This window comes from Neophocaena asiaeorientalis, unplaced genomic scaffold (genome assembly GCF_003031525.2).
Source record: "Neophocaena asiaeorientalis asiaeorientalis breed wild unplaced genomic scaffold, Neophocaena_asiaeorientalis_V1.1 scaffold527, whole genome shotgun sequence".
Taxonomy (NCBI): Eukaryota; Metazoa; Chordata; class Mammalia; order Artiodactyla; family Phocoenidae; genus Neophocaena; species Neophocaena asiaeorientalis.
Genome location: NW_020173712.1, coordinates 688,053 through 711,635, shown reverse-complemented (window position 1 = coordinate 711,635; position 23,583 = coordinate 688,053). Strand labels below are relative to the sequence as shown.

The window sequence follows — 23,583 nt, the reverse complement described above, 5'->3', positions numbered from 1 at the left end:
CTGGCCAAGGTGTGACTGGCACAATAACGGGGTTCCTTTCCTGCAGCTAAGCGACTAGAGACCCCAGAGGAGCTGGACTCAGACAGTGAAGAGTGGACCCAATACCGGTGCTTGTCCTTCCCAGCCCGAAGGGACCAGGGACCAGCAACAATAAGGGGCCAAGGAGGGTCCCAGCCTCTGAGGAGCCAGAGTGCCCGGGCACGCATCCAGGGCCACTGGCGACAAAGATCCGGGGGGCGCTGTGAAATCTCACAGCCCCCTGTGGCCTTCAGCAGCTCCATAGTAAGTCCCTGCCTTTTCCTCTTTGAATTGCTGGTGGCCTGTCTCGGGGAGAGAAGGGGGAGGGCTCTGGGATATGAAAGAGAAAAGGGTGTATAAACCCTGAAGAGCTCTCAGAATGGCAGCTCTTGGTCTTGTATGTAACCTACACGGGTTTTTTGCGGCAGGGTAGGATTCTTGTTAATTTCAAATGTTCAATGTTTAGAAATTGGGAGATTTCTAAATGGAATTGAAAAAAGTGTCCCCACTAAGCCGGCATTTCCCTGTGGCAATAAGTGGTTTGAATGAAGAAGTCGGTGCTCAGCCTGGGCGTGCCGTCCTCAGTCCATCACTGTCCCTCACCCCCTCTCTCTGTATCCTCATCCCTGAGCTGAGGCCCAGCAGCAGGTTCATTATGCATTTTTTCCAAAATACAGTTAAGATGAAAAAGAAATATCTGACACGTCCACGTTTCTATAAAGTGGAAAAACAGAAGATGAGCCCGTAAGGCTTAGGTTTCAGGAAAAATGGGAGAATGTATTTATTGTGATAAAGAGTCTTAAATTGTTATGATGCAAAGAACATCTCTGTCAAATTTACTCCGCCCACATCACTCCCTTAGGCTAACTGCCAGGCCCCTAGGATGTTCGACTTTGCAACTTTGGGGCTTTCTGCATCTGGCCCCTCACATTTGATCCATTGGGATAGTTACCACTAGACGTCCAGGCAGCAGGTGAAGAAACTGAGTTCCTTCCCCAAGATGACAACAGCATGCCCAAAAAGTCAAGGCCAGAACCAGGGCCTCTGACTCCTGTCTCATCCCACTTTCCTCTGCACCAGGCTCTTCCTCTGGGGAACACATCATCCAGAGTCTTCTGCACTTACAGAAAAGGCCTCAGGGAGCCCCAGGTATCTTGAACAAGACACACATACAGAGGGACTGAAAGTGCTATTATCCCATTATTAGAACATTAGACTTTCAAAATGATCATTTTGGTGAATCTCCTTCCAGTCTTTTATTTCCCCCACTAATACACACACACACACGTGCACACACACGAACCACATATTTTAACATTTTTGCAGTCATAGTACACATAAATTATAGCTGCTGGGTTTTTTTCATCTGACATGATATCAAGAGCCTGTTCCACATTGCTACCTAGTATTCATTATCCAGGACTCTGTTTTCTGACTGTGACAAGAAACGCTGTGAGACTGTATGTTCTGGGTTGTTGTTTATCTAACTTTAAGTAAGTACAAATTTAACTCTCTTATGTTATTATCATGCACAGAAATGCAATAGTAGCAAGGAGAAAACAATAACAGTGTGTTAAGACATATAATGCTTATAAACCTACAAGAAGAATGATCCTTTGAGAAGATTTTAGGTTTTATTTTTCTTTTTGATTTTCCCAAATGAAGTAACAACAGGACATGCATATATTGTCAAGTCTTTCCTTCTTTAATTTAATTCTGTCCCTTCTGAATGGAATGCCCTTCCCCTCGGTTCTTTACCTAAATATTTGGACAATGAATTCAGTGAATTCTCATTGGGCACAGGTAGTAAGTCTTGCACTACCGGTGTCTTTTGGCATCTTCCAGTTCTAGATACCATGGGCATCCCGTGTGTCTGAGAATGTCTCCCCCAGGGCACGGGGGAAAAAAGGAAGCTTTCCTGTGTACATCTCATTTGGGATACACAGATTCATTGCCCAGCCGGACAAATCTCAGCAGCCCAGAAAAATTGCAGCCCTGAGTCAGTCAGTATAACTTTTATTCGGGGCCCTTAGCTGATGGTCAGTGAAAGGGACACGTTAACTTATGAGCTGCCTCCAGATCCTGGATGTCATTGTTCTGCCCTGGCTGGCACATTCCAAGTCCAGGTCTAACTAAATGCATTTAGGAACAATAAGGAAATGGACACATAGAGTAAGACCCAACTCTTGTTGCCTGAGCAAGACAGGATGGTGATGTGTTCTCTTTATGAGCTGCTAACCATGCTGTTCTACAAGTCAGGCTGAAAATCTGGGGTCAGTGGGGTCAGCATCCTGGCTATGTGTTAGGGAGGGCACTGGGTCAAGGGTCAGGAAACATAGGCTCTGGTTTCAACTCTGCTGAGGCTTGCTGGCTGGCCTTAGGCAACATGTTAAACCTCTCTCTTTTCCTGTTTCATCACCTGAAAATGCGTTGCTTGCAACTCTGACTGGCTGTCCTAAAAGTCAAATGCCATGATGCTCGAGCCGACCAGCAAGGTCGCTGCCAGCTATGAATTAAGCACATTTGGGGCAAATGTCCCAGGTTCTCATCTTTGCTCCACTGTGTATTAGCTCCGTGACTTTGGTCAACTCACTGAGCTGGAAGCCTCGATGTTCTCATCTTGAAAAGGGATTACTGTTATGCCTCTTGAGTTGATTTTGAGGACTTAATTCTTAAAGCTCATGTGTTCTAGACAGGTGGATAACTAATAGAAGTTTTAAATGACTTTTCTAAAGGAAAGCTGTCTGCCTTGGACAAATGTTCACATCACTGATGACAGGGAGGGGAAATGGGAGTTTTCATAAAACACAATGCCAAGCTCTCTCCCCTGAGATTCTGGAATATTCGGTCTAGGGTGGGGCCTGAGCATTCATGTTTTTATTTCTGATGACTCCAGTGAGCAACCAAGATTGAGAAACGCTCTAAGCATACCATCACCCCACTGGAAAATGGTCTTCATTTGGGTCAGACGGGCGCCTTGTGCAGCCTGGGAGGCATTCGCTAAAGGGGGTGATGTATGTTGCCTTAAAGGCCTCTGACACTAACCTGTAAACTCTCTGTGTCTGAGTGGCAGACCCTTGAGTGAGTCCAGGGAGAACGTCCATGGCAGCCCCAGGGGGATGCCCTGGCTCCTGGCTCCCACTCACCCCCGCCTGGCAGGCTTTCTGTGTTGCCTCCTCTTGCACCCGCCTGTCTGGCAACCAGCCTCGTTGGGTAATGTCTTGGCAAAACCAGTGCTTTACCTTTCCTTTGTAAACTCAGCCAGAACTTGCCTCTGAAGCCCCAGGGATGCCAGGTCATGGCGGAGCACCCAACCCCATTCCAAAGAAGCCCATTGCTCTGAACCAAAAATCAACAATAACAACCACTACAACAAAAGCTGGCTTTTTTCTTTCACTACAGAGATCAAGGAAGCAACTGTTATTGTTGTCTAATTGGCTGCCCTAAAATCTGTGGCTTTAGGGTGGGGTAATATTCTTAGGAAAGTGGTGAGTTCTGAGCCAGCATTTAATAGTCCTGCCGGAGGGAAAGTGAAATGCCTTTTCCCCCCTGGTCTGTAAGATTGGAGTAGAGAGTCTTGGTTTAGACATGCCACTTGGAAAAATGTTTTTGAGTCATCAGACCAAAGACTGTTTTCCTAATCATAAAGTTTGCATCAGGGCCGTTTAGGCTCCAAACCCCACCACCTCTCCCTTCTGTGGGCACGACCCCTCCCACCTGTCTAGAAAGAATGCAATAGAGGGAAGTAAAGGCGGTGTCTTTGGCCCTCTGCCTCCTTTCTTGAAACTTGGTCTTCTCTGCCTCCTTTCTTGAAACTTGGTCTTCCTTTCATCCTTGGGAAGATATTTGTGCCATACTTATAGTCTGCTCCGGGTTGACAGGGACAGCCCACGCGCACAAACTCCCACGGCAAGGTTAGGCAAGAGTCCTGATTTAGCAAGTCAAGCGCGCAAAATCTTTTAGTAAGTCATGTGACCACACAGGGCAAGAAATGGATGAAGCCTGTCTCAGCTTTGCTTCCCTTAGCTCCCAGGGTCCCAAATGGGGGCACACAGCTGTGGTGACCCTTTTCACAGAACTGGGTCTTACAAGATCTGGGATACTTCCTTCTTTTTTACTTTTTTTTTTTTAATTGAACTATAGTTGATTTACAATATTGTATTAGTTTGTGGTGTACAGCAAAGTGATTCAGATAGATAGATAGATAGAGACATATTCTTTTTCATATTCTTTTCCATTATGGCTAATTACAGGATATTGAATACAGTTCCCTGTGCTGTACAGTAGGACCTTGTTGTTTATCTGTTTTACATATAGTAGTTTCTATCTGCTAATCCCAAACTCCTAACTTATCCCTACCCACCCCCTGTCCCTTTGGTAACCATAAGTTTGTCTTCCATGTCCATGAGTCTGTTTCTGTTTCATAAGTAAGTTCATTTGTATCACATTTTAGATCCACATATAAGTGATACCATGTGGTATTTATCTTTCTCTGTCAGACTTACGTCACTTAGTATGAAAATCACAAGGTTGATCCATGTTGCTGCAAATGGCATTATTTCATTCCTTTTAATGGCTGACTTAGACACACACACACACACACCCACACACACCCCTTCTTTATCCATTCATCTGTCGATGGGCATTTCGGTGACTTCCATGTCTTGGCTATTGTAAATAGTGCTGCTGTGAACACTGGGCTGAATATATCTTTTTGTTGTTTTTTTTTTTTTGCGGTATGCGGGCCTCTCCCGTTGTGGAGCACAGGCTCCGGACGCGCAGGCTCAGAGGCCATGGCTCACGGGCCCAGCCGCTCCGCGGCATGTGGGATCCTCCCGGACCAGGGCATGAACCCGTGTGCCCCGCATCAGCAGGCGGACTCTCAACCACTGCGCCGCCAGGAAAGCCCCTGAATATATCTTTTTGAATTAGAGTTTTCTCCGGATATATGCCCAGGAGTGAGATTGCTGGATCATATGGCAACTCTATTTTTAGGGAGCCTCAACACTGTTTTCCATAGTGGTTGCACCAATTTATATTCCCACCAACAGTATAAGAGGGTTCCCTTTTCTCCACACCCTCTCCAGCATTTGTTATTTGTAGACTTTTGATGATGGCCATTCTGACCAGTGTGAGGTGATACCTCGTTATAGTTGTGATTTGCATTTTTCTAATAAGTAGCAATGTCGAGCATCTTTTCATGTGCCTATTGGCCATCTGTATGTCTTCTTTGGAGAAATGTCTCTAGGTCTTCTGCCCATTTTTAGATTGGGTTGTTTGTTTTTTTGTTGTTGAGTTGTATGAGTTTTTGTATATTTTGGAAATTAAGCTCCTGTTGGTCACATCATTTGCGAATATTCTCTCCCATTCCGTAGGTTGTCTTTTCATTTTGTTTATGGTTTCCTTTGCTGTGCAAAAGCTTATAAGTTTGATTAGGTCCCATTTGCTTATTTTTGCTTTTATTTCTTTTGCCTTGGGAGACTGACTTAAGAAAACATTGGTACGATTTATGTCAGAGAATGTTTTGCCTATATTCTCTTCTAGGAATTTTATGGTGTCATGTCTTATATTTAAGTCTTTAAGGCATTTTGAGTTTATTTTTTGTGTATGGTTTGAGGGTGTGTTCTAACTTCATTGATTTACATTTACATTTACAGCTTTCCCAACACCACTTGCTGAAGAGACTGTCTTTTCTCCATTGTATATTCTTGCCTCCTTTATCAAAGATTAATTGGCCATAGGTGTGTGAGTTTATTTCTGGGCTCACTCTACTGTTCCACTGATCCATATGTCTGTTATTGTGCCAATATCATGTTGTTTTGATTACAGTAGCTTTGTAGTATTGTCTGATGTCTGGGAGGGTTATGCCTCCAGTTTTGCTGGTTTTCCCCAGAATTGCTTTGGCAATTCTGGGTCTTTTGTGGCTCCAAAAAACTTTTAGGATTCTTTGTTCTAGTTCTTTGAAAAATGTCCTGGGTAAATTGATAGGGATCACATTAAATTTATAGATTGTTTTGAGTAGTATGGCCATTTTAACAATGTTAATTCTTCAAATCCAAGAACATGGAATATCTTTCCATTTCTTTGTATCATCTTCAGTTTCCTTTATCATTGTTTAATAGCTCTCAGCAGATAAGTCTTTCTGCTCCTTGGTCAGGTTTATTCCTAAGTTTGGTTTTGGTTTTGGGCTTTTTTGATGCAATTTTAAAAGGAATTGTTTTTGTTACTTTCTGTTTCTGATATTTCATTGTTAGTGTAAAGAAATGCAACAGGTTTCTATATGTTAAACTTATATCCTGCTACCTTGCTGAAATCATTTATCAGTTTTAGTAGTTTTTGTGTGGAGTCTTTAGGGTTTTCTATGTATAACATCATGTCATCTGCATATAATGACAGTTTTACCTCTTCCCTTCCAGATTGGATAGCTTTTATTTTTCTTGTCTAATTGCTGTGGCTAGGACTCCCAATACTATGTTGAATAGAAGTGGTGAGAGTGGACCTCCTTGTCTCATTCCAGATTTTATCAGGAAGGCTTTCTCTGTTGAGTATTATGTTGGCTGTGGGTTTGTCATAAATAGATTTTATTATGCTGAGATATGATCCCGCTATACCCACTTTGGTAAGGGTTTTTATCATGAACGGATGCTGTGGGAGACTCTCTTCTTGCTAGGCCACTGAGTTTTTTTCCTTGGGGCTTCTGTCCCATTAGGGAAAAGCTTACCTTAATAATCCATATGCTTCTATTTAAGCAAATATTTACTAATATTGAGCTCTCCCCATTCTTGAACCAAACTCAATATCATCAAGGCCACAACCTCATCAAGGGCAAAAACATGACTGCCCTAAATAATACTTCAGCCTTCAGCTCCCCAGCAACTGGGCAAGTTTGTTTCGACAATAGCAATACAACCACGTGGCTAAGTATTCAAAAGGAACCAAAGGGCAAATGAAGAGAGTAAGCCTCCCTCCCTCCTCTATTCCCCACCACCTCAGAGACAACCATTATTTGTATATTCCTGTGTCTTTGCCAGAGGTGCTGTATCTATATAGAAGCAGGCAAGTGGGGTGTACACATAAACACATCCTTTCCCACAAACAGAAGCATAGCATACACACTGTTTTGGACTTTGGACTTTTTCTTAACCTAATGAATCTTGGGGAATATTTCATATATGTAGACAAATTGACAGATATTCAATGGAGAGCCACTTCGTCCCATTTTTAATGGCTGTTAGAATTTGTTGGATGGTCGAGCCATCACATGTTTATACATGTATGTAAGTTTTTCTATGGTATTCTTAGAGCATAACTGCTAAATTGAGATTGTGTGCATTTTTTAAATTTTGATTGATACTTTTCAAGTGGTTGTACGAGTTCAGACACTCACCAAAGCAAATAGAAGGGTCTGCCTCCTCCCCTTCTTCCAAGTCTTTGTATTCTCAGTGTCTACATTTCTTTAGAATAGCCTTTCATTTATTGTCGGTCGGTCAACAAATATTAAATAATATAGCAAGTACTGTTCTAGACACTGGGGATGTAAAGTCTAATGGGGCATTGTTCCTGATTTCAGGCACTTACAGCCCAGTGAAGGGGCAAGAACCCCAGTGCCTACAGGGCACTGCTCTCAGTGCTGGGGTGTATGGGTGCAGAGGTGCTATAGGAGCCCAGAAGAGGTGCACCTACATCAAACTAGGCATCAGGGGGCTTCCTGGAAGGGTTAGCATCAGAGCTGAATTTGAGACAAAATTTTAAAGGTTAACCAAAGAGAAGAGACCATCTAGTGGGGAGAGTGCAGGTTGTTTTAGGGGAGACATTCTGCACAAGCAAATGGAGACTTGGGGTTCCAAGGAATGGCTGGAATAAGAGGCACAGGTCGGAGAGAGGCGAACGAGGAGATAGAGACATGGGAGGAACCAAGCCACAGAGTTTGCTTCCAGGCCTATGCACCAGGGTTCCTGTTCATTTCCACCGCTGGCTCTGTGGGTTCCCATGGCTGCACCCAATTAGTGATAGTCACCAATGTGACCATGAGTGAGCCGTCACTAAAACTGAGAGGAGTGTAATGGAATGGAGCTTGGCCTTCTTCTCCCAGCCTCCAATGCAGAACACTCCCCAGTCAGAGAGGAAGTGGGCTATATCTATAGGGCAGCCCTATAGCCTAGAGCCTTGCTACTCAAACTCTTGTCCTCGGACCCCCAGCAGGAGCACCACTTGGGAGCCTGTAGAAATGCAGATGCTCAGACCCCAGTCCAGAACTGCTGCATCAGTATATGCATTTAAATAAGACACGCAGCTGACTTGTGTATATGTTAGAGTTTGGGAAGTGCTGGCATCGTGTTTAAGGGTTTGGGTTTTGGCATCAGCAGAACTGGATTCAAGAGCCAGCTTTTTAATTGATTTTGGAACTTTAGACAAGTTACTTATCTTCAGTGAGCCTCATTTGCCTCATAAATAAAATGGGAGAAGGATAGTAGCTATTTTGATGCTGTTATAATGATTACATGATGTACCAAAGCCCCTGACTTTGCTATACGTTGTCAATAGATATAATCTGATGATAATAGGAGGATCCTTGAGGATGTGGTGTGAGGTCAGAGATCACCTTCCCCAAAGAGGGTTTATCTGAGCTTCGGGTGTTCTGCAATAGAAAGAAATCCAACCAGTTGGGTGCCCAGCTGCCACAAAGCTCTAATCTGAGCAACTGGTAGCTCCACAAATGTATATTTCTTTTCCTTCAGAGAAACAGACTAGGCAAAGGGCCCAGAGTGGGTTGGGGGCACTGCTTTCTCTAAAAGCGTCCTACATGCCAAGTTCCTAAATGTTAATGAACCGGACAGCAAACCAATGGGCTGTGGAAGAAGGGAACCACGAAGAAGCCTGCCCTGCAGAAGCAAGTCTGAGTGCCCGGATAAAGCTTCCCTGACATCTGCCGCTGACACCTGCAGGCTGGGCCTGCTGCCAATGCCAGAGAGAAGCAGGCCCTTTGCAGAACTTTTTTTTTTTAGTGCACTGCTATACGATTGGGTAGGAATATGCTAAATAAGAGTTTTAACAAACAGCCCCCATGGGTTAATCAGCGGTGAGGTAGCATGGTGTCCTAGATAGGAGTCGGGCAACAAAGGTTCGAGTGAGTGCCTACAGGCTGCCAAGCACCAGGGACACATCACAGTCTCTGCCCTCATGGCACTTAGAGACTAGAGAGTAATGCACATGCAATACATAATCGTTAAATCATTTTAACTGTGTCACCGTTTGGAAATACCTAATGCATAGCTTGGAGCAAAGCGGTGTGCTGTCAGAGGCCGGAGTCAGGTGGTGTGAAAACTGTCCTAGTTCTGACTCTGATTCAATGTGCAATCTTGGGGGGTTCACTACCCTCCTCCCTGGCACTCAGTTTTAGCATCAGGAAGATAGGGGATTTGGCCTTGATGACCTCCAAGCTTGTTCCCAAGTCTGGGTATCTTTGGTAAGGGTTAAAAGCATCCCATTCATGTACCCCTGCCAAAAAAAAAATGAAATCTACTTTCTGAAAAAGATCCCCATAATCCCCTTTATAATCTCATGGACTCCCTGCTGAGCCCTAAGGATTAGATATATAAGCCCGTCAGTTGTATTTGGGATCCCAGACACTAAAGATGCCAACTGTCAGCAAGTATCAAAGGCCACTTCCTTCTCATGGGAGATCTTGCCTGGCGTGGAGGTTAAAGAGCATGAATTCTAGAGTCGGACTGTCTTGAATCAACTTGCTGTGAGACCTTGGGCCAGACACCTAATCTCCCTGAGCAGCAGTTTCCTCATTTGAAGTGCAGAGGTAACTGGGAGAATAATAGTACTCAACAGATAGTGTGCTGTGGGGATGCAGGGAGATGATGGATGTACCCAGAACATAAGAAACACTCCATGAAATGGAACTGTCGTTACTATTATCAGAAATTGGCTCAGGGCTTCCCTGGTGGCTCAGTGGTTGAGAGTCCGCCTGCCGATGCAGGGGACACGGATTCGTGCCCCGGTTAAAAAAAAAAAAAAAAAAAGAAAAAAAGAAAGAAATTGCCTCAGAGTTCCGTGAGTGATGTTGGTAAACTGGATGGACCCTGGAATCTGGTTAGAGGAGTACGCACGGGAGCATTCATAAGGGAACATAGCAACTTTACCATGACCACAGAAAGGAAGACCCTAGGTTCACAGTCAAGGGGTCTGACATCAATTCTGGCTTTACAATGACTCCTTGGGTGACACTGGTCAAGTCAGACATCTCTCTGGGTTTCAGTTAAGTTGGGGCTAGTTTCATCTCAACTTGGGACTGTGAGAACCCAGTGAGATCACATAACTGACATTGTTGGAAAGGAAGGATTAGCTCCATCACTGTCAGCTGTACTCAGAGGCAGGGAGGACGGATGGTTCCTGCTCCTTCCTAAGCTTTCTGAAAATAGGGTCACTGTATGGTATGGACGGCCCACCATTACTTATTACAGGGCAAGGAAAGGGAATGCAGACTGGATGCGGTTTTACTCGCACTCTTCCTTTTAATGAAAAGGCTTTTCTCTGGACACTGTCCTCTTAAGATGGTATCAACAAGTTGGAAGTGTAGGCGTTGGCTCTGGGAAAGCCCTCCAAATGAAGGTCAGAACTCTTTACAGTGTGAGCTCCACCCGCAGTCCACTTCCCCGATCAAGCTGTGCTGTTGGAAAAGCCGACTCTCATCCCTCCAGCCATCCAGCACCTCCACGTCAGTCTGGGTTTCCTCCCCTGTGGCTCTCGCCTGTGCCAGCAGTCCCAGGGAGGTGAGAATCTGACTTCTGGAGTCACTGCACTTGGTAGTCAGAGAAGACACAGTCTGAGGACTCTTTCCCCACAAGCTGTTTTTCATCTCAGCTTGGGTTCTTGTTTGTAAAACTTGCTAGCTTGTTGGCCCTCGGTCTTCACTCTGCACGAATCAGTCAAGATTCGTCAGTCCATCGTTTCCAATCATTGACTCTCTTCTAAACTTTAATTAACCTGTGAACTCTGAACATTGATCGAAATGGCTTTTTGCGGAATGGCTTTTGTCATATCTATGAAGAGCTAGTGTTTATTGAACTTCGGCTTCAAACAAAGCAATCTTTGGAGTTACAGAAGATACAACTTCATGGAAAAGGCAGTCTCTTGTCTTTCAGGCTCTTGGTTTATCTCTAGAGAGATTAAACATGGACTTAAGAAAATTGAATTTAAAATATAGGTCAATGTGTAGTGAATTCTAGAGGGATGGTAGAAGTGGCAACTTCTACAAAGATGTGGAAAAATTGGAAATCCATGAGTCAGATCCAGCCCACAGGTTTTTTAAAAAAGAAAAGAAACAAAACACAGTTCTCACATCGTCTCTACTTTATCTTGAAAAATCCAGAGATTTGGCAAAATGTTCCAGCCCTGGAGCATGTTAGTAGCAGAGCAGTCGCCCCCTTTTAGATGGGGTGGGACTTGCCAGGTCTCACAGCCCCCCATCCCATAGTGTCCTCAACTGTACCTTGGCCAGCTTGCCTCATTCACCTTACCCTGAGTCCTGTGCACATTCAGCGTTCAGGAGCCTGTTACTGTGGCTCAGAAGACAGAGGACTCACTGTGGGCTGGATCGCATCTCATGGACCCGTGGAGTTTTCACAGTTACTGATGTCTAGGTAGGATTTGGGTAGACAGGAGAGGACTTCAAACAGGGTGTGATCAGAGGCATAGGAGGGGAGTATACCCCCAGGGGGCAGCAAACAGACCACCCGGCCTAGCTGAGGGTCCACAATGCAGAGTGGTGGGAATCAAGAGTGGAAATGCAAACGGGAAAGAATTTAGGTGCCAGACTGAATTGATCGTGTTTACAATGAAGATCTCCCGGAATTTTTTCAAGCTCAAGAATACCTTGAGGGAAATAGTATTTTTAGGAGGGTGAATGGGTGATACATATGAAGGGTTTGAAAGAAGAGAGGTGAAAGGCAGCCACCTCACTTCAGAGGCTGATGCAGAAATCCAAGCTGGAGGGCTAGAGGGTCTGCACGTGGCCGGAAACATCAGGAATGAGGGGTAAATGGCGGGGGGACCCTGTGGGGAAAGAACTACCAGAGCCTGTAACTGATGGACATGTGGGGTTGAGGGAAAGGGAGGAACCAAATCACACTCTACAATGACCAGGCCCAGGGAAAGAGGGGAGACGTGCTGGATGCAGGATCGCAGAGGGGGGACTGTATCAGCCTTTCCCAGGCATGAAAGGATCTGCCGGAGGGGGCTTTCCTCCCCAGTCCCTTCAGGAGACTCTGACCCGGGCCTTTCTCTCCCAGGAAAAAGATGTGACTCCGGATAAAAACCTCCTGACCAAGGTACGAGATGCAGCCCTGTGGCTGGAAACCCTGTCAGCCAGCAGACCTGCCAAGCCTTCTCTCTCCACCACCTCCTCCACTGCTGACTTCTTCCTGGCCTTAACCATCTGCAACTCCGTCACGGTCTCCACGACCGCAGAGCCCCGTCAGAGGGTAAGGACCGCTGATGGTAAGGTGGGATGGATGAGAGGAGGGTGAGGGGCAAGGGCGGAAGCCCTGCACAGGGGGACAAGATAGTTGGGTCCTAGCCACACTGTCACCATTTCATCACTGTGAGACCTTGAACAGAGCTCTTAGCCTCTCTGGGCCTCAATCTCCTCCTTTTTTAAATAAAATATTAAAAGTTCCATATGAGCTCTCTATATAGAGCTCACATTTTTGTGTCTGTCTGTCTGCAGGGTAGATGTTAAAAGTTAATATTTACTGAGCACTTGCTGTGTGCCAGGCTCCATGCCAAACATGTCACCTGCACTATCATTTAATCCTCACAGCCCAACAGTCCCAGGAGGTATGTCTTTGGATTTAACAAGTGAAGAAACAGTGGCGTGGCTCAGAGAGCTTGAGGAACTTAAGGAAGGACGTATGGTGAATACACGGCAGAACGATCTGTAGGATTCTGTAATAATATCACGGTATAGCGGTATCGGCTTTTTAATGGAGGGTTAAAAAAAAATTAACACCATGTGTGAAGTTCTGCCAGTTTGGAGATAATGCACCTGGATGGCCACTCATAGGACGTTATACTCTGAATTATTTTTCAGTACAGAAGATAGATTTACCTTCGATTATCCACATACTCTCACCCAAGCTCCCTTGTAAGTGAAAAATAAGAATAATTGGGTGTTACAACATGTGGCCACAAAAATCAAGAAGAAGAGCGTTCATCCAGGCGCCAAACCAGAGCCCCCATTATTACACCCAGATTCTAAACTACCCTGAAAAGTCGGCAAGTAATCAGAAGTCTTCAGGGAGTTTGGGGAACGCAGGAAGCATTATCTGAGCAATTCTCCCTATTTTCAAGGGAGAAAGCAGTACCATTTGGGGAAGGACAGCATCCAGTTCTCAATTTGCACGTCAGTGGGGAGGCTTTAGCTGGCAGGTAGCTCAAGAGCCCAATCCCTGGAGTCAGACAGACCCAGACTTGAGACCCAGCTCTGCTATCTACACACTGGGTGATCACAGCCAATTTAACCTCTTTATGCCTCAGTTGCCTCATCCAGAAATTGGGATAATGATAGGATCCCCTAGCATCGCTGGGAGGATGAAGTGAGATGCCGCGTGCAAAAATAAAGCAGACAAGGCGATGATAAGGGTGCAGGGCATGTGAACCCCTACTGTGAGTCTGGCTTTTGTCTCCTTTGCTTTGCCCATGATCAGAGTGGGATGGTCATAAGATAGAGGAAAATGAGTATCGCCAGTCCCTAGGAAGTCAGGGCTGGAAGGAAACCAATGGCCTAACTCCCTCATGCTATAGGGGGGTAAACCGAGGCTCACAGATGGGAGAAGACTTGCCCACCATCGCTGAAGGCCCACCTAATTCACTGATTGCAAAATGAGATTCATAAGACAGCTTGATAGTTTTCCCAACCTGGAGAGTCATGGTCTCCTTCCCTCCTCTACCACAAGGTCACAGTGCCACCCTCGACCAAGGCTCTGGTGACATCCCTGGAGAAGATTCAGCAGCTGTTCCGCAGGTTGAAGCTTTCGAGCCTCAGCCAGTCATTCTCGACCACCGCACCCTCCGACGTGGACCTGGGGGAGAGATTGGGGGCCAATATGCCCACCACGGACTCGGAAGAGAGAGACGACGTGTCTGTGAGCAGTGGCGGCTACTCCACCGACGGCGGCTCCAGGAGCAGCACATGGGAGCAGGGTGACATCCTGGGGGTGGGTCCGGGTGCCTCCCTGGAGGAGGTGCTGCAGGACCCGGCCCTCGGCCTGGCCGGTCCCGAAGTCTGTTACGAGGCCGAGAGCCCTGATGAGGCTGCCCTGGTGCACGCTGCCCGTGCCTACAGCTTCACGCTGGTGTCCCGGACGCCCAAGCAGGTGACCGTGCGCTTGCCCCAGGGCGCCTGCCTCACCTTCGATGTCCTCTGCACCCTGGAGTTTGACTCTGTCAGGAAGAGGATGTCCGTGGTCGTGAGGCACCCGCTGACCGGTGAGATCATCGTCTACACCAAGGGTGCCGACTGCGTTATCATGGACCTGCTGGAAGACCCAGCCTGTGGTGAGTCCACCCCACCGGGTTCCAAGAAGAGAGGGCTTATTTAACAGGCGGCGTGGATGGTAACCAGGGGCTGAGGTTATGGTGTCACTCAGTCCGGCAGGTCCCGACTGGAACACAAACCCTCAAGATGCTCTCCACAAAGCAGCTTGCTTTACACGTCTCCACGACCTGGAGAATTACAGAGCTCATTACGAACTTATTAAAGGCTTTGTTTGGGCAGTCTTGTCATAGAGGAACTTCTTTAACTTTATTTATCCCAGTTTCTAGTTTTCCAAACTCATTTAAAGATGGACTCTCCATACACAATTTTTTTTTTCACCAGGACACCCATTAACATACCCTAGAACACACTGTGGTCCTAACTCTTAGTTTTGGAGAGAAGCCAACTGAACCCAAAGAGGGAAGTGACTTAAAAGAAGTGGCCCCAGCTAACTAGTGGTAAATCCTATGTGGAGGTATCCTGAATCCCAGTTCACGGCTCTTTCGTGCTGCCAGAATTCTGCATCAGGCTCGGTTCACTCTGGGAAGCCTCGGGTGGTCCTCTTTATCATCCCTTTCCCCAGCCTCCCCCAAACAGATTTTCATAAACTTGCTCCAAGCCAGAAAAATGTTCCGAAGTCCCAACATATCAGTGTCCAATTTTGGAACAGCGTGAATTAGCGTGCAGCCGCTTCCTGACTGCTAGCAAGGAGAAGACAGTTATGGGGCTGTGATTCTCCCAGGGTAGTAGATTCTAGCCAAGCTTTAGAATTGCCCAGGCAGCCCTGCGCCTCCTGAATTATCAGCTATGGATGAGAGCCAAGAGGATCATGGGGGTTGATGAGTGTTTTGAATGGGAAGGGAGCTAATTAAGTCTCTTCATCCCCAGACTCTGGCAGACAAGTGAATTCAGTGTTTCCGAGTCAAGGGTGCCACGGCATTCTATCCCCGGGCAACAGCCTTCCACACTGCCCTGGAGATGTTTCTTTCTCCGTTCCTCACCTGATTCCAAAATGGATTACCGATGCCTCCGATAAAAAATACATAGACAGTGTTACTATAAGATTTGCGAAGCAAAGATTTCAAAAGGAGGGGGAAAAATAACCTCAGGGTTTAATATATTTACAGTGTTTGAACATTCAATTTGACCCTGAGGTTCCTGGTAGCCTGAGCAAAAATGTAAACTCAAAGGCACACAGGTAGAAGGCAAAAGGTGTGTAATCTCGGGAGCTGATGTCTTTGAAAATAAAATATTGTAGATAGTGCTCAAAAAGATAAAGTACAAAGACTGTCGTTAAGGTACCAGGAAACCAGTAGCATCTGAAAAATGAGAAAATAATCTTTGAAGGGATTTTTATACTGCATAAAAGCAGCCTTAGAATAGTATCATGGAGAAAGTGAGAGCTTTGTTGAACTTCCTTATACTTACCTTACTGTTAAGAATTGTACTTTTAATTTTGCATTATATGGAGGGATGGACAAAGTGCACAAAATCTGTTTACCGCTTAGGGCTTCTAAAGATCTCAATCCAGCCCTGGTAAAGAAGGATTCAGAAGCTTTTTCCAAGCTCACATTTACAAAGTGCCGCTACTGATTAGTGATGTCTGTAACATCTTAGATAAAGGAAGCGGTGATTGCATCAATCCTGCCCCACAACCACCAGCCCAGGCTGAGAAATTCTTTTTTCTCTGATAGATCAAAGTACTGGAATTTCAAAAGAAAAAGATAAATTTCTTCTAAGAGAATCGTATTATGTAGGACTTCAAAAGGGGGACTTTGAGCAACACAATGAAATATTTTTCACGCTAGATTTATAGGAATCCAAAAAATACTTTTTCTAAGCCTAACTCAGCAAACCCAGTATGGTGAGGAACTTAGTAATGAGATTCAGGTCTGTAGCCACCTTGGAAGCAACTTGCTATAAGGACTAAAGTAGATGACGGAGAAGGTGATGGATAGTATGTCTGAGACTTAGCAAACTGGTCATCCAGGGCTAAACTGGCCACATGGAAAACTCCTTAGGTAACAAGAAACACTCAGACTTCTAGTCCCCTGATTCAGCAGGCCTTCAACCTGACCTGCGAATCTCTATTATTGGTTTAAGTTCCCTGGTGGTTCTGATGCAAACAGATGTTTGGGTTATCCATGCTTTTTTTTTTTTTTTTGCCTCACAGCATGCAGGATCTTAGTTCCCTGACCAGGGATCAAACCCATGCCCCCTGCAGTAGAAGCACATTGTCCTAACCACTGGACCGCCAGGGAATTCCTGCAAACAGGCATTTGGGAACAATACCTGGAACCACCTACCTTCCCTAAATAGTACTTCTCTCAGCCAGACGTTGGATGATCAGATATAGAGAGCAGACAACTTAAGGACCCGTGGAGTTATCGCCTTCCAGGGCAGCCTGGGAGAGCTGTTCCATGTTTAAGGGGGGCGGGGGTATGAGGGAATTCCTCCTCTAAAGATGCCTGAGTGTTAGGAACGGGATCCCTAAGCAATTGCCCACGACCTCATGGGGGATAATGACTATTTGACAGCGACTGACCCTGATGTGGAAAAGAAGGTGAGGAAAATCCGAGCCCAGACCCAGAGGCATCTAGACTTGTATGCGAGAGACGGCCTTCGAACACTGTGCATCGCCAAGAAGGTGAGAACAAATTCCACACTTAGTGGCTGAAAGGCCTCGACCCTGCTTCTGTCTTTTCTATTTCTTTTTTAGAAGATCCTCAATGTTGGTTGTTTTAATATTTTCAAAATTAGCTATCCTGACCACAGAGACCCATGACTTTGACAATTTTGCTGGGACAAAAATCTGAGTGGCAAGGTTCCTTATTAGTGTGGCTTTGTGGTTCCTTGCTTTCCATTGTCTATGTAACTGATGACCTATAACTCATAAATTTTTAATGTTATAATTTTGCCTTCAAATATCCTTTGAACATCTGCATTATTTGACCAGATTTGGAATTGGGGAGATTTTATGTGATCACATACAAATCTAGATTTCTGGTTTCTCTTGAAAATGCAGAGGATCTGGAAAACTGGATCTCCATTCTTGAATGGCTACAAATAGCTAGAGCCATGTAGCAACTGATCCCTTTGATGAAGGATATATTCTGCTGTGTTCTGGGGTTGGTCATGTTTCCTACCATTCCCGATTGCATTGCCCTTGTCCCAGCTATAGTCAAGGAGATTACCCACCTTATGCCCTTCAGGTCTTTCACTTTGTTGCCCCTACAGGAAAGGAGGCAAAGAGCTATGAATCCCAGAGCTGGGGCATCTAATGAGGCACCTAAAATCAGATAGGGGAGCTATGACGGGCATACATTTCAAGATGGCTAGAAGTGGCTTCTTCTCCATAAATCCCCAGAGCTCTTCATCTCTTTTGTAGGTGCTTAGTGCACCATAAAGTTTAAGAGCACCCGCTTTAAAGCCAGACCAGGAGACAAGTCCCAATCTCACCACGTATCTGTGGTGTGACCTTGGGCAAGTTTCTTCACCTCTCTGAGTTTGGGGATGTTCTTATCTGTAAAAAGGTGCTAGTGTTCCCTACCTCATATAATTGTCAGGGACATTAAGATAACGCAGGTACAGCACCTGGGACAGTGACCTGCATTACTGTTCTATAAATTGTAATTATATCCTTACCACCTTCTATTTTTTATTGACATTATCTATTCCTATTTTGCCTCCTCTGATGAGACTGTTCTTCCTTGAGAGCAAAAGGCCTACCTGTGTCCCCTTGGTTTTCCCTACAGTGCCGTGCACGGAGAGAAAATTAAAGAATAGTTGATGCTCGAAGGAAAGAGTCATTCATTACTATAAGAGACAGTGAGGGGCTTCCCTGGTGGTGCAGCGGTTGAGAGTCCGCCTGCCGATGCAGGGGACACGTGTTCGTGCCCCGGTCCGGGAAGATCCCACATGCCGCGGAGCGGCTGGGCCCGTGAGCCATGGCCGCTGAGCCTGCGCGTCCGGAGCCCGTGCTCCACAACGGGAGAGGCCACAACAGTGAGAGGCCCGTGTACCGCAAAAAAAAAAAAAAAAAGAGAGAGACAGTGAGGATATAATGCCAACAGAGGGGTCTAAAAGTGCTATGGACTCCAGATATGCCCTCTAGTTGGATTCTTTCAGCCACTGGGCACCCCCAGCAGCTGGTGGAATGGTCTACCAGGCTATGCAAGATCTGGATGCTTCTCACCTTTCCAGCCTCATTGCTGGTCCTCTCCACCTGGCTCTCCATCCTTAAGCCAACTGGCAAGTTCAAGGGACAGAAAGAAAGCCAAGTCCATTGCTATTTCATGGCCTTTGAACTTACCCCTCCCCATGACAGAAGCCTTCTCGTCATTGGATCTCAGCTGACATGTCACCTTGTCTAAGGGACCTGACGATCCAAATGAAATAACCCTTCTTCCCACAACTATCCCCCTACCCTGTCATACGCCGTCATATCACCCTCTTTGTTTTCTGTATGGAACTCCTTGACATGATCCATTCTTTTAAATTATTCACTTGGATCATGTCTCTCACCCTCCACTAGCACATAAGCCCAGGCCTATAGGATTCTTGTCTGTCTCGATCACTGGTATATCTCCGGTGACCAGAGCATCACAGGGTCTCAAAAGAAGTTTGATGATAATGGAACACGAAAAACCAATCCTTCATCAATTCAAGACTCAAAAAAAAAAAAAAAAAATTGAGGGAAAAGCCCCATCTAATTGTACAGTGAAGCTCAAACTGGCCCGTAGGAGGCCCAGCACATGGGCATGGGGAGGCAGTCACCCAGAGCTGTGAACAAGCCTCTTCTTTTTGCATAGATCTTAAGTGAAGAGGACTTCCAGAGATGGGCCAGTTTCCGGCGTGAGGCTGAGGCGTCCCTCAACAACAGAGATGAGCTTCTCGTGGAGACAGCACAGCACCTGGAGAATCAACTCATCTTACTCGGTAGGTAAAAATAAGTTATCATTACATTTTAAAAAAGGAATGCTGCAAGCTGGAAAGGGAGTTCTTGGCCTTGATTCTGACACTGCTTCAAATGTGTGTCAATTAGGAACCTCCCTGGGGTGCCCTTCCAGGCATTTGGCACCAATGGGCTGTGCCGATATCCAACCCAGACTCCACACGCAGCTTCCTGAGGATGCCCCAGGAGCATTCCTGCACTCCCTGCTGGATGAAGCCTGGTTGCTTCTCCTCCAGTCGTTCAAATGTTTATTGAGCACCTACTATGTGCCAAGTAGCATGCTAGGTATCGTGGCTACAACAGGGAACAAGAGCCGCAGACCCTCACCTGAAACTAACACAACACTGTAAATACTATACTCCAATAAGAATTAAAAAACAACACACACAGACCCTGCCCTCCTGGAGCTCAGAGTGTAGCAAAGACACTTGGATGATTAAACAAGTAATTTCAGCAGAGTGTGACGAGAGGTGGGCTGGAAGATGTACCTGACGGGATGAAAGCACAAAGGAGAAGGTGGCAACCTACTGTGGAGCCACGGAGGGTGCAGGACAGCCGGAACTGAGCAGAGAAAAGGAGCTGGTCCAAGGGGGAGGGTGTTCCAGGAGAGGGAAGGGCCCGAATGAAGGCCTGCAGGCAGGAAAGCCTGGGCTGGCTGGGGACTCAGAGGTCTCCTACGGCTGGACCCCAGAGTGCAGGGGAGATCAGCAGGATGCAGGTTATGAAGGGCCGTGTAGATCACAGGCTAAAGGTTTGGAGAGGGGAAGGGGATCAAAGCAGGGACAGATAGGTGTTTTACAAAAATCACTCTGCTGCTGTACAGACGTATAGAACTTAGATAGATACTCTCGGGGGAAAGATGGAAAACACCAGCTAAGAGACAGCGTTGGATTTCTGTCGAAGGAAGAGCGTTGCCAAGGGAGAAGGGGGAGGCGTTATTCATCAGACTAACCTCTTCACAGCTCGGGAATAAGATCCCGGAAAGGCGATGCCTGAACAGCGCGCACGTACTGGCCACGGGGCAAAAGGCTTCTTTCATCTTGGGAGGCAGTGCTGGCCTGGGGATGAAGGCCACATCTTGGCCCTGTGGTGACCTTGCTGTGTGCCCAGGGACACAGCCCCACACCCCTCTGAGCCTTTGCGCCTCCTCTGGCCAAATCACCGAGCTCAGCCAGGCAGGGTTGAAGGGGGAAGACCCAGGGTCGCTGTAAGAAGACGGTAATACCTCTTTATATAAAAAAAGGTACCAGCAAGATTTGGTCAGATGGATGGAAAACAGGGGGACACAGGTTTGCTCCCCACCTCCTTCGGCTTTTCTGTTGCCTGTGTTTGGACTGCAGGGGCCTTTGCTGCCTCACAAGGCCCCCTTGAAAGCTGGCCTCGAGAACCCATTTTAACAGGAAGTAGAGGGTAGCTAGTCCAGACAGCTCCATCTGGCACCCCGGGCCACCCCCGGAATGTCATCCCATTCTGGCACCTGACCCCCTTCACACCCTCTCCCCTGCGGTTTCTTTCGTTTCAGGGGAGCCTTCTGGCCTCAGCTGGTGAGAAATGCCCCTGAGCCGGTAGCGCATGAAAGAGAACACACTTGTCAGGACCCATGGGCTTCCCTGGCTGAGAAAGGCTCTCACCACCTTCCTGTTTCATTTTCTCTTTCACACAACTAAATGTGTTTTTCCTGCTCTCTCCTTCACCCTGCCTCCCGGTAACACACATCATTTTCAGTCTCACTTTCCAGGCAAACGCTCGGCAGAAAAGATGAGGGTCGGGCATCACTTTTCATGGGTTGGTTTACCTGTGCACTTGGGCCTGAAATACAAAACAGGCACATTTCAGGATAGAGAGATTTGTTTTCTTCCCTCCAGATGGCTTGTGATGGAGAGGACTAGGGCTGGGAAGAGATTTCATCCTGCCACGAAGAAATTGTCGTGCCACTAAAAAGCTGCCATGCATTCACACCGAGTCCCACGATGTTAAATCAACTTTTCAATATGCATCTAATGTAACCGCTTTGCCAAGCTATTGTCACTCGGGATTATTAAAAGAAATGGCATGCCTGTTCCTGCCCAGAGTGAGATGGGTAGCCATTAGTCTGTGGTCTGAAATGAATCTCAATTTAAATGCAGATTTATTTTTGCTTAATCACTGAGCAGCTATTGGATATTTGGGTATACAATCATCAAGTTTGGCTCAAAGCTTGAGACCATTCAAAAAATGATGGAATCCGCATGTTTAATGCCCTCCAAGAACGTTATCAAAAACCCAAGTCTCTGTTAATTCTGCGGTGAGCGCTTGCAAAGATTCCAGTCTCTCCATATGTTTCCACTCCTGTTGCCGCTATGTCAGTCCAGCCACACCAGCTCTCCTCTATTAGTCCTGAATCTCATCCTGCTTCCTCCACCCTCCAATCCATTCTCGAGAACGATCTTCTTAAAATTCATAACCGATCCCATCACTCTCCAACTTAACTCCCTTTCATAGCCTTCTTTGCTACCAAATAAATGCCAAATCCCTTCATGCCCTGATAGGCTCTACAGGATCCAGCTCCACCCCTCCCTGCCTGGCCTTGTCTCTCTCCCTGCTCTGCCTGCCTTGCTGTGTCATCTTCTACTCTGACCTCTGGGCCTTCACACATGCTGATCCCTCTGCCTGGAATTCCCCCTCCTTCCCCACCTTTTGGGTTTATCTCCCAGGTCTGAGCTTAAGTGGCCCTTCCTCAGCAAGGCCTTCCCTGACCTTCCAAATGAAGTTCGGGTCTCCTGATATATGTTTGCCCGGCACCCTGGGCTTCTCTCCTCAAACAGCTCAGTTATAAATCCTTACTCAGCAGGCCTTTGAGCACCGAGAGGGTGGGGACCAGCTCTGTCTATTTCACGGCTGTATCCTGGGCATTTAGCGCAGCCTAGAACACGAGAGATAAGTTAATAATCATTGCCTGGCTTGATAGGGCTTTGGGGAAATTAAGCAGCTACTTTCTCAACATAAATGTGAGTTCTGCTGTCTCTAATCACTCCAGGAGCCACTGGGATCGAAGACCGGCTGCAGGAAGGAGTTCCAGATACAGTCGCTGCTCTGCAGGAGGCTGGGATCCGGCTCTGGGTGCTGACTGGAGACAAGCAGCAGACGGCAGTCAATATCGCCTATGCCTGCAGACTGTTAGACCAGAAGGACACCGTTTATTCCATTAACACAGAAAGTCAGGTGAGGCCAAAGTAGAGCTCAAATGTCCAAGTGCGGAGCAGCTTCTAGGCCAACAGGAGATGGAACTGTGGGTGGGACTTGGGTACACAGGAGACGCACCCCTACCCCCAAATCTTGGAGTTCCGAGGGTCCTAGCAGGCATCCAGCCCAATATCCTCGACCCCACCCCCACATATGGTTGACCAGTCTTTTTATATTACATCTAGCAGTACCTAGTAGCAAGTTGTGCCTCTCCCGAGTCTCATCCTTGGCCCAGTCTCCCCATTCTACACGTGAGAAACTGAGGACCACTGGAGCTAAGTCACTTGCCCAGGGCCACCCTGGTAGTTCTGATGGACCAAGTCTAAAATGCTCTTCTCAGGCCAGGCCAGTGCTATTTGCATTATACCAGACTGTTTGCTCATAGATCCTCAATTGTTTCTTATACTTTGGGTTAACTTACCCACTGAAAAACCCCAATTGAATAGAAATGATTCTGAGTTTAAAATTTCAGCTCCAATTCGTATGTGCAATTTGTTGCCACAGCATAAAACCTGAAGGAAATGACACGTGAGACCAGTATGTTTTGATGGGATGGAGGAGCGAGAGAAAGATAAGCCAAGTTTGAAAACTGTAATTTTCAGCCTGAATAGGTTGTGAGTGGCAGGGAGCAAGGTTTGGAGACAGAGGACTGTATGAAGTCTAAAGAAGCGTAAAGTCATAACACAGTTTTATATTTAGGAGGAAAAAATCTATTTTCACGATGCAAACTGCAGAAAGTAAAGTTCCACTATCTCCTTGGCTGATGAATATGGGAAGTAGGCATTGAGTTGTGTGCTCCTATCAAAGGGAACAGGACTGGATTAGATGTGCGGTTGTAACAAGG

The 23,583-nt window shown here is 46.4% G+C and overlaps 1 protein-coding gene across 1 annotated transcript in view; it reads left to right on the top strand.

Moving 5' to 3' along the window:
* The window catches only part of ATP10B (ATPase phospholipid transporting 10B (putative)), a 118,290-nt gene that overhangs the window by 58,122 nt on the left and 36,585 nt on the right, over positions 1-23,583 (top strand). The window contains exons 9-14 of the mRNA XM_024750608.1: positions 47-282; positions 12,318-12,509; positions 13,983-14,583; positions 17,101-17,210; positions 19,375-19,501; positions 22,534-22,718. Coding sequence (XP_024606376.1) covers positions 47-282; positions 12,318-12,509; positions 13,983-14,583; positions 17,101-17,210; positions 19,375-19,501; positions 22,534-22,718 — 1,451 coding nt within the window. The remainder of the gene's footprint in view (positions 1-46; positions 283-12,317; positions 12,510-13,982; positions 14,584-17,100; positions 17,211-19,374; positions 19,502-22,533; positions 22,719-23,583) is intronic.